Consider the following 14961-nt stretch of genomic DNA (forward strand, 5'->3'; position numbering starts at 1 on the left):
GTAGAGAGAAAAAAACTTCCCCTCGGTGTCGGGGCGTGTGCGTGGGGGGAGCCGTGTGTCTCCACTCGTGAGATAAATCAGCCATAGAGGCAGGCCGCGGGGGAGGGCATTTGTCACGCAGGACTAATCTTGACGGAGACCGATCCCGAAATAAGGACCATCGGCGAAGAATTAAGGTTCCCTTAATCACCTTCCCGATTAATTTAGGCACTGCTCGTGTGCTAGGCCCGGCTGCTGGAGGGAGCAGAGTTCCTCCCTGGCGTCGTTCATCTGGGAATATAAATCGCCGTGTCACGACACGACCACGAGGAATCCCAATAACAGCACCTTCCCGTTTCCTTTACCCCCTTTTCCTTTTTTTTTTTTTTTTCTTTTTATTATTTCCCCCCTTTCCTCCCCTTTTTCCACGGCCTTATCCTGCTTGCCCGGCGGAGGGTGGAAGGGCCGGAGCCTCGGGGCCCTTCTCGGTGGGTGCTGTGTCTGGCGCTGCTCATCCCAAACATGCCTCGGCTCCAGGCTGCCGGATTTCTAAGCACCAGCTAATAATGCGCCCGGTCCAGACATTAAAAAAGAAGCGAAGAAGAAGAAGAAAGATTACCGAAATGATGGTGACATGCAAATTTCCCTCGAAATTATCATAAGTAAACATTTGAAGCCTGGACTAATAAAATCCCATCTGTGTTACTTCATATCGAGTTAGTAGAGAGCTGTGATAATGAATTTTGTAATATCTCACGAACAGACATCTCAATCAGGCACTAATCCTGTGATTTTACTGCCCGACCTCTCAGATAGACGGAGGCGGCGGTGGCGGCCGGGGAGCGCGGAGGCGCAGCCGCTGCCGCGCAACTTCCGCCGCGGTGGGGGAGCGGCTGCTGGTACCTACGGCACCCCTGCCACCGGGGTCGGCCTGTCCCGCGGCTGAGCACGGCCACGAGGTTAGGGGACTCTCCTATGCGTGCCCAAATAACTAGAGGTGTAGGGAGGCCGGAGGGTTCGACGGGCTGGGAAGCAGCCACGGGTGTTTGCGCCTGTCCTGTGGTGTGACTTTGGTGGGACCTGAGGCTAAGGCAAGGAGAGGGGACACTGCGCGTATCACTGGGGAAATGTGCGCGATCCAACCCGCGTCGTTGCGACGTAGCTCCCGGGGCGGCTGTGTTTCGGGTTTTTGCACGTATTTTTCAATCCCAAAGTAATTGTTTTAAAACCATTCTTCTTTTGCAGATAACGGGTAATGGAGTCCAACTGCCGCAAACTTGTCTCCGCCTGTGTTCAGCTAGGTAAGAGACACCGCGGCCCGCCGGCCCGGAGGCGCAGCGGCCCCGCTGCAGTGCGGAGCGCTGCGCGGGTGTGCAGCCGGGCGGGCCGGCCCCGGGGAAGCGGCGCGGCCTCCGCGAAGGGCTGCGCAGCGTCGGGCGCTGACACGCACCCACCCACCCAGTTACCTCTCCCCTGCGCCACCCCGCCGCGTCCCCGTCCCCAGGCGTGCAGCCCGCCGCCGTCGAGTGTCTCTATTCCGAAGGCGGACATCTAAAGGGGGAGATGAGCTGGAGGGCCGGACGAAGCCCTCAGGCAGCACAGTGTCCGGGCGGCCGCCCCCAGCGCCAGTGACCCGCGGCGGCCCCTCCGCGCCGCTCCGCGGGCGCGCTGCGGGGCGGCGGCGGCAGCGGCGGGTCGGGCCCGCCTGCGCGGCGCCAGGGCGCCCTCTGCTGTCCGCCCGCGGCGCGCCGGGCGCCGCTTGCGCCGGGAGGTGCGCGGCCGCGGGAGAGGGAAGCGAAAGGGAAAAGGGGGTGCGCGCACCCCTGCGGCTGCGGCGCGCAGCGGCTCGCGCCGCCAGCGCGTGTCCCCCAAAAAAGCATCGCTGTCAGCGCGCCGTTTAGACACCCGCAGCGTCGCTCTCGTATTTATTTTTATTTTCTATTTTTTGACACCACCCCCGCGCCCGTAAACAAGCCGCCAGCCCTCTCCTGCCCCCAGAGGTAGGCACCCCCACAGTGCTCCGTCTGCAGCAGAGTGAGCTCCTGTCTCTCTTCCTTTGCCCTTTTCAGGGGGTCTGACAGGCGAGCCCGAGGGGTGGTAAAGAAAAACAGCAATGCAAACATATTACAAAGAAGAAAACAAGCGCTCTGTATTTCGAGAGACTGTTTAATCCAAGATAAACGTAATTTTGTTTAAATAAAATACATTAACCTGAATTAATAATACAGGAAACTAGAGTGAATTAATAATGCACGTATTCCTGGTCTCGTGGTTAAACACTTCCTTGTAAGAATACTGTATTAACCCTGTTTGGCCAAACAGCTCGCTATTTCTCAAATAACATCCAATGATTTCAGGAGAAGCCACGTCCCCTTCTCGAGTCCACCCGCCCCCGGGGACTTTAGGCAGGATTTGCTAGCTGGACATCAAAACCCCTAGAAGAAGAAACGCTTAAGCTAAAGGAAGGTTAGCGAGCAAAATCCGGGGTAATTCCAAACGCCAAAGTATTACGAACCGATAATTTTTAATCCCGGAAACATACACGATATTAAATTGTGCACAAATAGGCTTTACCAGGGTCTGGCACTTTTTCCCTCGGCCAGTAATAAGTGTTAAATAATGTGGAAAGGAAGGGTGACATTGCTTTATATATGGTTTGCAAATAAGAAAGGCCTTTTTACCCTCCTCTGCCTTTTCTTCCCGATGAACAGGTGGTCTTAATCAAAGCCCTTAGCACGATCTAATGGGAAAGTGGGGACCTTTCTGATATAATAAATTTATGAGCCCTTCCAAGTCAGCTTTATTCGACTAAGTATTTATAAAAGTAATATCCACATATGCTCCCTGACACGGTAACTTTAACTTCCTCTGCCGAGAAACAAATGGTTATTTTCTTAAACATCAATTATGAACCTGGATTATTGTAGTACACGCAAAATTTCCTGCCTTGTTACCGTACCAGCCGGTCTGTTTTTTACTCGCCGGGCTTCAGGGGAAATTGCTATCTAAACACCTTTAATGCCATTAATTAAAACATACGTCCGAGTCCGAGAAGCAACGGCGGTTGTTGCCTGACCATTAAAACGCTCCCATTTACGGGGAAGGGAAGCGCGACGACCTCGGATACGGATATATCCCTGCCGATATGGGAATATATTCCTGCAGATATGGGGATGAACCCTGTGTGCTGCCTCAGTCCCTGTCTCTGTGCGGCGGATAATGGCAAGTGCCGAGACACCCTGAGCTGCTCGGGCGACTTGCTGTAAATCGTAGAAATCACGGGTGTTTTCTCGTGATACCGGAGGGATTTGCTGGGTCTTGGCTTTGATTTGCTTAAACCCGCGCGGTACTCGTTGGTTTTTTGTCTTAGCTGACCATAAGGACGTCATGCTTTGGGGATTTAGTTTGCAAAAAGTCTGATCCTTGAGGCGGGGAAGGAAGCAGGGGTGATTGGGGACCCCTCTCTGTCACATTTCAACTTGGGAAATTACGAGGGCGGTGAGGTAATTTCACCAGATAGGCACCGTCGGTGGCCATGAGGAGAATGATCGCTAACTAGAACCACTGGCATTAACAACAAAACATGCGACTGTTTTGTCAAATCGATGGTTCTGCGAAAGGAGGAAACGAAATTCAGTAGGAGACTCTCCAAAACTACACGGCATGCCGGCTTCCCGCGGGGAATGGGGCGCAGAGGGGGAGGGCTGTTCCAGAAGAAACGAGTCTGTGGCCATGCCGAGGAAAGGAAAATGGGAAAGTATCAAAATATTATTGCAGCCTAGGGTGTCAAACGCAGTCCGGCGGGTGTCAGATTTCTTCAGAGAGACAGGAAAATTGCTGCCGGGTGACCAGACCCACAAAATTATGAAAACTTCAGCACATGCTTCGGCAGACCCACGGCACTTGTAAACGGTTGTCGGTGGTGGGTTTGTTTGAGTAATTTTTATGCAGGGTGAAAGGATGCTTGAGGTATTTGTGTGTACGTGTATATATATATATAATCTATACGATTTGTTAGGTCTGTGAATTCTACTTAAGGAATCCTTCCCTGTAATCAATAATCTGGGTATTGCTGAAACAGCAGCTTCCAGCATAAAATGTTGAAATTACATTCCGTCTTGTATCACCATTCAGCATTCCAAATTGATTGTTTCAACACTACTGAAAAAAAAAAAGGGGGGGAATAAAGGAAAAAATAAGAAAAAAATTGGTCTGACTATTCCGTAACTGAACATTCTTTTCAAAAACAAAAACTTAGAAACCTAACGCTGATTCAGCTTTCCATTCAGACCGGCTGAAGACACTGCAGTGTGCAAAGCAAAGGTCGCCGGTGCCTTTTTTGAGCCCCGGGCCGAGGTGGGCGCGCAGACTCTGCCCCCGCGGGAGGGAGCGAGGGCCGGGGGCTGAGGCGGAGCGGGAGCATCGCTGCCGCCGCTGGGCCGCCAGGCAGAGCCGAGCGGCACCCTCCCCTCCTCATAGCGTGGCCAAATTTGTCCCCGGAATTGTGACCCGAGCCGTGGAGCCGGGATGTGTGTGCCCTGCCCAGGGCTCAAGCCCTTCGCTGCTGCGCTGCCCCTGCGCGGCGCCTCGGAAGGTGCGCGCCCCGTCCCGCACCCCCCGCCAAGCGCAAATTAGAAGTTATTTATTGCGCTTCGCTTATAGAATTTTCCCCCTCCGCGGTTGGCGTCTGAGAATAATATATGCAGCAGTTGTTAGCCTCACTCCAGGGAAAACTAAATGTATAACGAAAGCTTTTTCGTGAGTAGGAATATACTAACGGAACAATCTGATGTCTTCTTAATCCTATGTAAAAAGCTCTGTAGTCTTCCTAATATTGACTGAATGGGTAATTAATGGCTCTTCATCGAGGAGAATACCCGGTAATCCGAGATAGGCGAAAGACAACAAGCCAAAGGTAAAAGACAACAGGACTAGTTGGAGGCTCTGCATAAGAACCAATTTATCCATTTAGGGGAGTATTACGCCTAGAAACAAAGATCTCGTGAGGCGATAAAGGAAAAGTGGGAAAATAAATACCCGCAGTAGGTCTGGCCACCCTCTGGCATCCCCAGCAGAGCCGCTCAGCTCCCGGCCCTGCTCTCGGCCCTCCCGCTTGCCGCACCGGGGCGGGCACCGGGCGTTCCAAATGAAAAACAGCGTGGAGAAACTAAAAAAAAAAAAAAAAAAAAAAAAAAAAAAAAACACACACAAAAAGCCCCAACCAAACAAACAAAGGGGAAAAAACCACACCAAAACTCCCATGAAATTAAAAAGGTGATGCGGAGCGGGGAGCATCCTCGATTCCCCATTTTTCGTAGGCGGCGAACTTCTCCCAGTCCATCTGGGCGCGTCCCCGATGGGCCCTACAGCTCAGGGGGAAAAGGAAAGAGAGCAGTTCCCAAACTAGTTTCGGGATGGTGATGGCAGTGACACGCAGAAGGCGCGGATAGTCGGTACGCGAGTGAGCTGGTGGGGACGGCTTCGTGGCCAGGACCCGAACCCGAGAGGCGATGGGAACTTCCACCAGAAAAAAAAAAAAAAAAAAAAAAGGAAAAAAAAAGAAAAAAATTTAAAACACTTGACATTTTAATTGAAACCTTTACCGCTAATATATTACCTGGGTGACTACAATTAGGTTGTTTTTCGGTTGGCTGACAGCTTTTAAAATATTATTTCACTTGGGAAATAAAAGCTTCATCTCAGATTATAGGTGGGTATTTTTGGATTTACGTGATTTATGGTCACCATGACAACTAATGCTGTGTGGTAGCTCCCCTCCTGCCCGGGATGGGGGAGTTTTAATCAAAGGCACGTAAGGAAATGCCGACAGCCTCTCCCTCTGGGCTGCCGGGGCCCGGGCCACTGTTGTGCCCTCCTTTTCGGGGCGCGGGGACTGCTGGAGGATCTGTCACGCCTGTGCCTGTGGGACGCAGGACTGGAGCTGGAGAAGATGCGATAGGGCGGTGCGGTGGCCGGGCCCTCCTCCTCCTCCTCTCGCCGTTCTCTGGGGGAACGCGCCGGGAGCGGCCTGCCCCGTCAAATGTCCCGAGAGAGCGAGGCTGCGGCAGGCGGGCACCGGCGGGCACCGGCGCTCGCCCTGCCGGGGCATAAAGCGCGTAACAAGCGCTCCGCGCTCCGCACGCTTTTCGCTTCGAGTCGCGGCGGCAGAAGACAGCAGTGCCCTAAAATGACTGAAATTAAATTAATGCCAAAAAAAAAAAAAACAGATGGGTGTCGTCCAAGACAGGGATGCATTGATTGCATTAATGCATTGCCCTGTCTGAAAAGAAAAAAGTGGGGGAGGAAGGCGGAGATACCTCCGTATCACCTCTCCCTCTGGCTCCCCCACCCCAGGGCTTTGCCCATTTGTTTTCACCCCGACGTGGGGCTGGAGAGGGGCAGCGCTCCCTCCCAGGTGCCCCTCGCTGAGAGGCCGAGGCCGCGCCCGCTTGGCCAGGGCTGGGGCAGCGCCCTGCCCGCGATTTTGGCACGGCCCCTCATGGGGAAAGGCCGGGGGGGCGGTTCTAGGTGCGGGACCACAGAGGTAGAGAGAGGTTAGGAAGAAACTGGGATATGATTGGTAAACAAATTGTGCAGAATGGAGCTGGATTCATATTGACTTAGTTATAGGTCATCTGCTGCCGGTGCAAAGGGAGGAAATATTTACTTTACACATATACTTTATGATCTTGGGGGAATTAGAGGAAATTCAATAAGAAAACGGCTAGAATCATTTTAAACCCCCTATTTAAAAGACTTAAGCAAATTAGAGTCTTATCAGATTAAAATCCACTACAAATGTAAGAGCATTGTCTCCATCGAAACGCTGTGGGGTCTGAGGAAAGAGATTCTTTGCCAAATCTCAGGGATAAAACCACGCCATTTAAACACCAGATAATGAGCAGAATGCAAATTAATTTAACCTTCTTTACTAACAGGCTGCGAAAGTAATATGTATAATTTAGAGATAACTAAGATTGCGATGGATGATACGTTCCTCGAACGAGAATCAGCGGCTGAGGAAGACCCTTGAGGGACGTGGGAGTGGGGTGGGGTGTGGCGGACGGGATGGGCATGGGACACAGAAAAGTTTGGGCGCTGGGATGTGGATGTGTAGGGCCAGATCAAGGGGAAGCTTTCGGTAACTTTTCAATACCAGTGACCAGCCAGATAAATTGAAGATAGAGACGCAAACTTGCGTTTCCCGCTCCTGGGCTACTTCGGAATCCCCATCCCTAAGACGGCCACAGCTCCGCTCTGTCGGCTCTGCGGGCTAGGGCTCGGGGACGGATTTCTCTGCCCCAGGAGGACCTGGCCAGCATGTTGGGCAACCTGTCCCCGCCTTAGATGCGCGTGAAAAAGCCCCGCACCTCCTTCCTGCGAGATACGGGTCCACAGCAGCCTCATTCCGGCGCCACAAGCGGTCCCACGAGTGGGGATTGCGGGACAGGGTAGCCCGTCCCTCTACTGTCGCTGCCCGGGCGAGGGGTCCAATCCTGTCCCCAAACCTCGGAGAGGGGTTTGAGAAGTTTGTGTGCGGGCGTGCGGACCGGTGTGGGACTTGGCCAAATTCTGTGAACCCATCTTGCGTGGGCTCGGGTTCGTGGGCTGCTCTGAGCGCCCCAGGGGGGCGGGATGGTCCCTCCGGGTCCACGCCGAGAGGGAGAAATGGTCCCGCGGATTACTGTGCAAGTAAGTGGTGACACCGGGGTTGGAAAGCCTCCTTGGGGGCTAGCTTTTGGGAACCCGATCGCAGGGAAGGGGCGGGAATGGCGGAACCAAGGAAAGGATTTTTTCCCCGTGTACCCCGCCTTTAGTGCGGGCAGAGGAAGAGCAGAAAGCCGGCGAGCGCGGGGACTAGAAGAGGTCGGGGGCCTCCGAGCGCGGTGTGAAGCTTTCCGTAGCTGTGTCGCAGAGGGGAGGTTGTTGTCGTTTGTGTTTAATTGTCGCTGTTACCGGCACAAGGTCTGCCGTCTAACCGGCCGCGCCCCCGTCCCGCTTATTTTCCACCCCCTCCATGAGGAGGGAATCGGGCTTTCCTCCACCCTCCTGCAGCGGCTCTGGCAGTGCCGAGCTCCCCGCTCCCCAGCCCCGCCGGTCCGGGAGCGCGGCGAGGCGCGGAGCGGACGCGCTCGGAGCCTCTCGGACGGGGTGCCCCGCGAGCCGGCGGCGGCGGCCGGGCTCTGCAGGCGCGGGCAGCCCCGGCGGGGCACACCGGGCGGAGGTTTTCTGGGGGGGCCGGCTGTGCCCATCCCCGGGAGAGCGCGGGGGGCGGCGCGGGGCGCGCAGGGCCGCGCGGGCGGGGCGGGGCGGGGCGCGGGCGGGGCGGGGCTGGCGGCGAAGGGGCGGGGCGGGGGCGGGGCGGGGCGTGGCGGGTGACGTGCGGCGCGGGGAAGGCCGCCGCCGGTTTAAGATGTCAGGCCAAGAGGGAAGCGGCTGAGCTGATGCTGTGCGGGGCCGGCCGCGGCGCGGGTCCATGCGCGGGCAGCGGAGAGGAGCGCCCCGCGGAGCGCCGCCGCGCCTCGCCGCCCCCGCCCCGCGGAGCCCCGCGGCGGGCCGGGGGCCGCCGGCCGGGGAGCTGCCGTGTCGCCGTGACGGCTCTTACAGGACCGGACTTGCCCGCTCTCCTGTCGCCGCCGCCTCGCCCCCCCGGGCGGCGGGGGCTTCGAGGTTCGCCGTGCCTCCCGGGCTCTAGTCGAACGTCGCTCGCCCCGAAGCGGCTCCCCGGCCGGCAGCCCTGACCCCCGGAGTCGCGGGGCTGCTCCGCGTCCGCGGAGGGGGCGCTGCGCGGACCCTCCTACACGTACCGACACCTACAGACACACGCACACCTTCTCCTATCGACCCCCCAGGCGCGCACGTAGACTTTGGCGTCCTTTTGCCGATGAACTGCATGAAGGACCCGTTAAGCCTGGAGCGCCTGGGAGCCGGGAATAAGCTGTGCTCCTCCTCACCTTCCTCCTCCTCCTCCTCTTCATCATCCTGCCATCACCACCAGCCCGCGCTGGCCATGGCGACGGCGCTGGCGCCGGGGCAGGCGCGTTCCTCCCTGGAGTCTGCCAAGCACCGGCTGGAGGTGCACACCATCTCCGACACCTCCAGCCCCGAGGCCGCAGGTAAGAGGGGGTGAGAGGCAGGGACCCCGGCCCGACGGGCGCCCCGCAGCCCTGTCCTGCTCCGGCCCGGCTGGCAGTCCCGCGGACCGCGATGCGCCGCCACCCCTCTGCCCGGGAGCGTCCCGCACCCGAGCCGAGATGCGTTTCGTGGTTTTTCGCGTGCGGTGTCTGTGTGTCGGCGTAGAGGAGAATAATGACATGTGTAAGGATAGGCGAGTAGCATGTGTACTGATAGGCGAGTTACATGGATACAGATCGGCAAATAACGTGGGATTTCATGGGCGAGTAATCCCGATATAGACGGACAAATAGGGGTATATACGGACAAAGAATATCGTTACAGGCGGACGAATAACACGGGTGTAGGTAAGCAAATAAAACCAATTACGTGTATGCAGACGGGAGAATATTACGGATGCACATAGGCAGAAAGCTTGCATACGGAGAGGCGGCTCCGTCCCGCTGCCCCGGCGGTGGCTGCTCCACCGGGAGGAGCCGCCCGTGGGTGCCCGCGGGGCGCGGAGGAGCCACAGCGGCGGGAGGCCGGCGCGGGTTAATCATTACAGCAGCGAGTCGCGTTCGGGGCAGTCTGCGGGATTCAGCAGCGCTGGGGACACGCTTTTCCCCAGCCGCTGGAGAGGAGGCTGAGGAGGCTGAGGCGCCCTCGTTTTCCGCCTTGTTTTTTTTTGTTTCCCCCACTTACAGAAAAGGATAAGAGCCAACAGAGTAAGAATGAGGATGCGGGGTCCGAGGACCCCTCCAAGAAGAAGAGGCAGCGGCGGCAGCGGACTCACTTCACCAGCCAGCAGTTGCAGGAGCTGGAGGCCACCTTCCAGCGGAATCGCTACCCGGATATGTCCACCCGGGAGGAGATCGCCGTCTGGACCAACCTCACCGAGGCCAGGGTTAGGGTAAGTCCTGACACGGCACCCCGGCTCGGAGCAGCGGGGGTCAGGGTGGGCTGGGAATGGGAAGGAGGGCTCAAATATTTGCAGCTGCTTTCGATTTCGGCTTGTACGTAAACTCCAGAGCCTTTGCACAAAAGCAGGGCAGAGCAGGACATTTCTGTCAAAGCGAGACAGATTGGGATCTCTCTCTGTGTCTCTGAAATATGGTTTGCTGCACGTTTCACCCTCACCGTGCAATGTGTCTCTCTCCTTTTGATCGAAACGCTAATAAAAACATTAGCCAAGAAAGCAACTTGGAACAGGCTGCAACCTGCGCTGTCTCTAATAAGAAAAAGATGTAAAATACACAAGAGCTTTTGCTTCACTCAGAGGCACTCCCAACGTGCCCTTCCTTGCATTTTCTATTTCTTTGGGTTTCACAATTCGACGAGCGTCTCTCTCCACCCTCTACCCCCCTCTGAGATTTATGGGACCATCGCGGCGCTGCAGAGATACCGCGGCCGGATCCTGCTCGCCTGCAAACACCGCGCTGGGGGAAAAAAAGAAAAACGACAAATCCCAACACACACAGACACACACAAAAAGAAGCCTATAAGCAGGCGAACCTTCAGATTTTCGGAAATCCCACACAAATCCTCTCCCCGAGGTGGCTTGAGGAAAGCGAAACAGTGAGAACCGGGGGCGGCAGCGAGCGGGGCCGGCTCTCAGCCCCGGGCCGGCGGTGTTGGCGCCGGGGCAGCCACGCGGCGGGAGCCGAGCCCGGTGCCTCCCGGGGCACGGAGCGCTGCCGGACGCGGTGCGGCTTCCGCGGAAGTTTTTGTATCGGTCCGCGCGGTGCCTCCAGACGGGCCCGTCCCCGCGGGGCACCCGGGCGGCCGCCGCCCAGCTCGACCAGGGTGGGGGTTACCGCAAACACCCCCGGGTGGTTTCAATACACACGGTAAGGCGGCTGCTGGCGGCTGCCCGACGGGTCAGACACCCAGATGTGGATTGGGAAAGGGCACGCTTTTCCCATTGTCTGCGCGGGGAGGGTCCCTTAGATCTCATTTAGCACTTTGTTAAATGGTGATTTTTTTTTTTTTCCCCCTTCTTTTTCCCTTTTTTTCTTTTTCCCCTTTTTTCTTTTTCCAAAGAGCAGTGAAACGTGTTTGTTTAGAAAGTGGTTTTCGGTTCTGGAAGCTTTCACGCTAGAGGAACTTGTAGTTTTAACAAACTGAAGCCAGGATTTATTAGTTGCTGGCTTCCCCCTCCTTTCTCGTACCATTGCCTTAAATATTCCGCGGGTTTCCAGGCGTTTTACTCTCACTTCTGCACTTTTGTATTTTTCCTGGGTGGTTTCAATACAGAAAAAGCCAAGAGAGAAGGGAAGGGGGGGAAAAAACCCATAAGAGAAATGAAGGGGTGGGAGGCAGGAGAAAAGGGAGAGAATAAGAAGGAAGCGTTGGCCTCTGTGGAGAGAATTAGAGCATCACAAATTATGTGGAGGGCTGCGGGGGGGGGGGGGGGGGGAGGGGGGTGCTGGGTGGGGAGTGGGGGACCGTGGTGAGGGTGGAATTATGCGGCCACGAATCTGCCTTGCTAAACCCAAGCTGCCCCGAGGATGCTCGGCTGTCCCGGCAGCACATCCCGGCCCAGAGCAAAGGAGAAGGTGAACCTATACATGGAGATATATATTTATATATATATATATATATATATACACATTCGTACAAATTTTTATATATAACTTCTATACGGACAGGCTCGGCTGTTGCCCCGAGAACCTGCAAAGGGCTGCAGTGGTGGTGGTGGTGGTTCCTGACTAACTCGCATCTCCCTCCCTCCCTCCCTCCCTCTCCCCCCATTTCCAAAGGTTTGGTTCAAGAACCGCAGAGCCAAATGGAGAAAGAGAGAAAGGAACCAGCAAGCCGAGCTTTGCAAAAACGGCTTCGGCCCGCAGTTTAACGGCCTCATGCAGCCCTACGATGACATGTACCCCGGCTACTCGTACAACAACTGGGCAGCCAAGGGCCTCACCTCCGCTTCCCTCTCCACCAAAAGCTTTCCTTTTTTCAACTCCATGAATGTCAACCCTCTGTCTTCTCAGAGCATGTTCTCCCCTCCAAACTCCATATCCTCCATGAGTATGTCTTCAAGCATGGTACCTTCTGCAGTCACCGGGGTGCCCGGCTCCAGCCTCAACAGCCTGAATAACTTGAACAACTTGAGCAATCCCTCCCTGAATTCTGCAGTGCCAACGCCAGCCTGTCCTTATGCTCCTCCAACACCTCCGTATGTTTATAGGGACACATGTAACTCGAGCTTGGCGAGTCTGAGACTTAAAGCCAAGCAGCACTCCAGTTTTGGCTATGCCAGTGTGCAGAACCCCGCTTCCAACCTGAGCGCTTGCCAGTACGCGGTGGACAGACCCGTGTGAAGCATCCAAGTAGGAAACTGCGTGGGAATTCCTCCCCATTTCCCGCAGAGACTGAGAATTTCACTAGAAAGTAATGGGCACTAGAGAGAAAGAGAAAGGAGGAAAAATCAGAGGCAGAGAGGAAGAGAAAGAGAAAGAGAGAGAGAGAGAGGAGAAAAAAAAAAGAGGAAACCACTGAAATAAGATAGTTCCTTTGTTTTCAAAGGACCTCCTACAGATTCGGAGATCTTTCTTTCATTAAGAGTATTTCAACAGTTACAAGGACATATATATATATATATATGGACAAATGTTTGACTGGATATGATATGACATTTTAATGTTACTATAAGCTTGTTATTTTTTAAGTTTAGCATTGTTAACATAAAAATGACTGAAAGGATGTATATATATCGAAATGTCAAATTAATTTTATAAAAGCGGTTGTTAGTAATATCACAACAGTGTTTTTAAAAGGTTGGGCTTTAAAATAAAGCATGCTACACAGAAGCGATTAGGATTCTTTCGCTTGCGAGCAAGGGAATGTATATACTAAATGCGACACTGTATGTTTCTAACATATAATTATTAAAAAAAATTGTGTGAATATCAGTTTTAGAATAGTACCTCTGGTGGATGCAATGATGTTTCTGATATTGCAATGTAAAACATGCCCTGTGTATAACATTTCGTACAATATTATTGTTTTACTTTTCAGCAAACATGAAAAAAATGTGTTTTATTTCATGGGAGTAAAATATACAGCATACAGTACTGTCTGGAATTTTTTATTTACTGAGCCAAGCTGCGCAGTAGCAACTAGTCTGCAATGATTGACTGATAGTTGACACTGGATCTCGTTCTCTGGCAACGCGGGGTAGTACTTTGGCAATGCAAATAAATGCTGGCGCTTTTTTTTCCGCGTTAAAAAAAAAAAAAATATCTCGCTTTAACGTTGCATACTAGAGAAACATGGGACGTGTACCCCTTGGGTCCTTTTATTTCCCCGCACAGCCCTGAGAAAATGGATTATTTGACATCGCTGGACTCGAGAATTACCTGACACAAAGCTGCTGTATCTCGAGCCTAAATTTGTCCTGCTGTGAAAGAAGCTTTTATTACATTAAAGAAAAGGGAGTGGGAAAAAAAAATTAAAAAGCCAGCTTGCAAACAAACTGCTCCCGTTCAAAATAATCTGTCCCCTTTGCCGCCCCCTGCGCTCACCTTCTCTCCCTTCAGCGGGCAGATCCTTCATGTAATATTACATTTCTATTTCCAAATCCCCCTTTCAGACATGAAGAGAAACAAAGAGCAGCCCAAAATAACCGCAGCCCCGTGGAGCGGGGGGTGAGAGGTTAGCCCGAGTTTCCTGCGACTTCGTGCTGCAACACGTCGTTGAAGGGAAAGGTCGTGCTCTCGTGTGTTTTGTTTTAAATAATATTGACCCATTCATTCTCAACCTGCTTGTTCGTGAAATTATACAGGATTATAACTTTGCCATCGCCAGACAATTGAAACAAATCAAGATGAATTGCTGCTCGGCCCTCCCATCGGCTCACACCCCGGGCGGGCGAGGAGGGGCTGCCGAGAGGGTGGGCAGCCGCAGGATCCGGAGGGAATATCGAGACACGAAGAAATTCCGCAGGCGCGTAAACTGGCGAGGGGCGCAGGGGACGGCAGGGAGGAAACTCCACGCGGTGAGAGCGAGCGTAATCCTTGAGCGGCCTTTGCGCGCTCGTTGCGCGCCTTTGTGAGGTCGGGAGGAGCGGCCGAGGTAGCCCGGGGGCGGGCGGACACGGCGGAGGGGCTCCTTCCCCCCCAGCGCTTAGACGGGAAGAGGAGCAGAGAAGAGAGGGAGAGGGGAGAGGTCAGCGCCCTGCTCTTTCCCACGAGGAAAATGCTTCCCCCACACGAAATCAGGGTACCGTCCCGTGGGTCCATTTGCAGCGTGGGCAAACCCCAGCCTCCACTTTTTTCCCCCTCATGTTTAAATTTTCTTTTAACGCCCCTTATTTTTATTTTCTTTATCCCCTTTTTTTCTTCCTCGTCACATTTTTATTAGATTCTTTTTTCTCTGTCTTATTTTGTTGTAAGGTTGGGGGTTTTAAAATTATTTTAATATTTCACGCGACTTTCTATTTTCTTTTCCTCTGTGTGTTCTTGCCAGGGGGTCGGTGGAGAGAAAGAACCTCGGTGCTTGGGACGGGGGGAGGCGGGAGGCCCCCCCTGCTTGTCCGGCCTCGCCGCCTTCCCGACCCAACGCCGCTCCCCTCGGTTTTTCCGCACCGTGTCAACACCTCACCCGGGTGAGTGCCAGGGGCTGCCAAAAATGTCCCCTTCCTCCTCCTTCTCTTCCTCTTCCTCACCGGGCTGCGGGCGAAAGGTCTGAGGGCCACGGCGGCGAAGGGCTGGCAGGCCGGGAGCCCCCTCGGGGATCAGGGGAGCCGGAGAAACGAGAGAGCTTTTCTGCCCAAACCCTCTCGGCGGGACGGGCTTGGAAATCAGCGAGCGGATCGCTGCGGGTATCGGCACGGTATTTTACACGCTTTTCTCGGCTCTCGTT

General features: G+C 54.4%; 1 protein-coding gene across 2 annotated transcripts; it reads left to right on the plus strand.

The window, feature by feature from the left end:
* The first annotated feature begins 1234 nt into the window (after positions 1-1234).
* PITX2 (paired like homeodomain 2) lies at positions 1235-12507 on the plus strand. Of its 2 annotated transcripts, XM_036382324.2 has the most exons (4): positions 1235-1280; positions 8832-9095; positions 9801-10006; positions 11856-12507. In XM_036382324.2, the coding sequence occupies exons 1-4, from the start codon at positions 1235-1237 to the stop codon at positions 12417-12419; spliced, it is 1080 nt and encodes a 359-aa protein (XP_036238217.1). In that variant the 3' UTR covers positions 12420-12507. The 2 variants fall into 2 exon arrangements, with proteins under 2 accessions (XP_036238217.1, XP_054370647.1); XM_054514672.1 differs by lacking the exon at positions 8832-9095.
* Positions 12508-14961: the final 2454 nt, after the last annotated feature.

This window comes from Molothrus ater, chromosome 4 (assembly GCF_012460135.2).
Source record: "Molothrus ater isolate BHLD 08-10-18 breed brown headed cowbird chromosome 4, BPBGC_Mater_1.1, whole genome shotgun sequence".
Lineage (NCBI taxonomy): Eukaryota > Metazoa > Chordata > Aves > Passeriformes > Icteridae > Molothrus > Molothrus ater.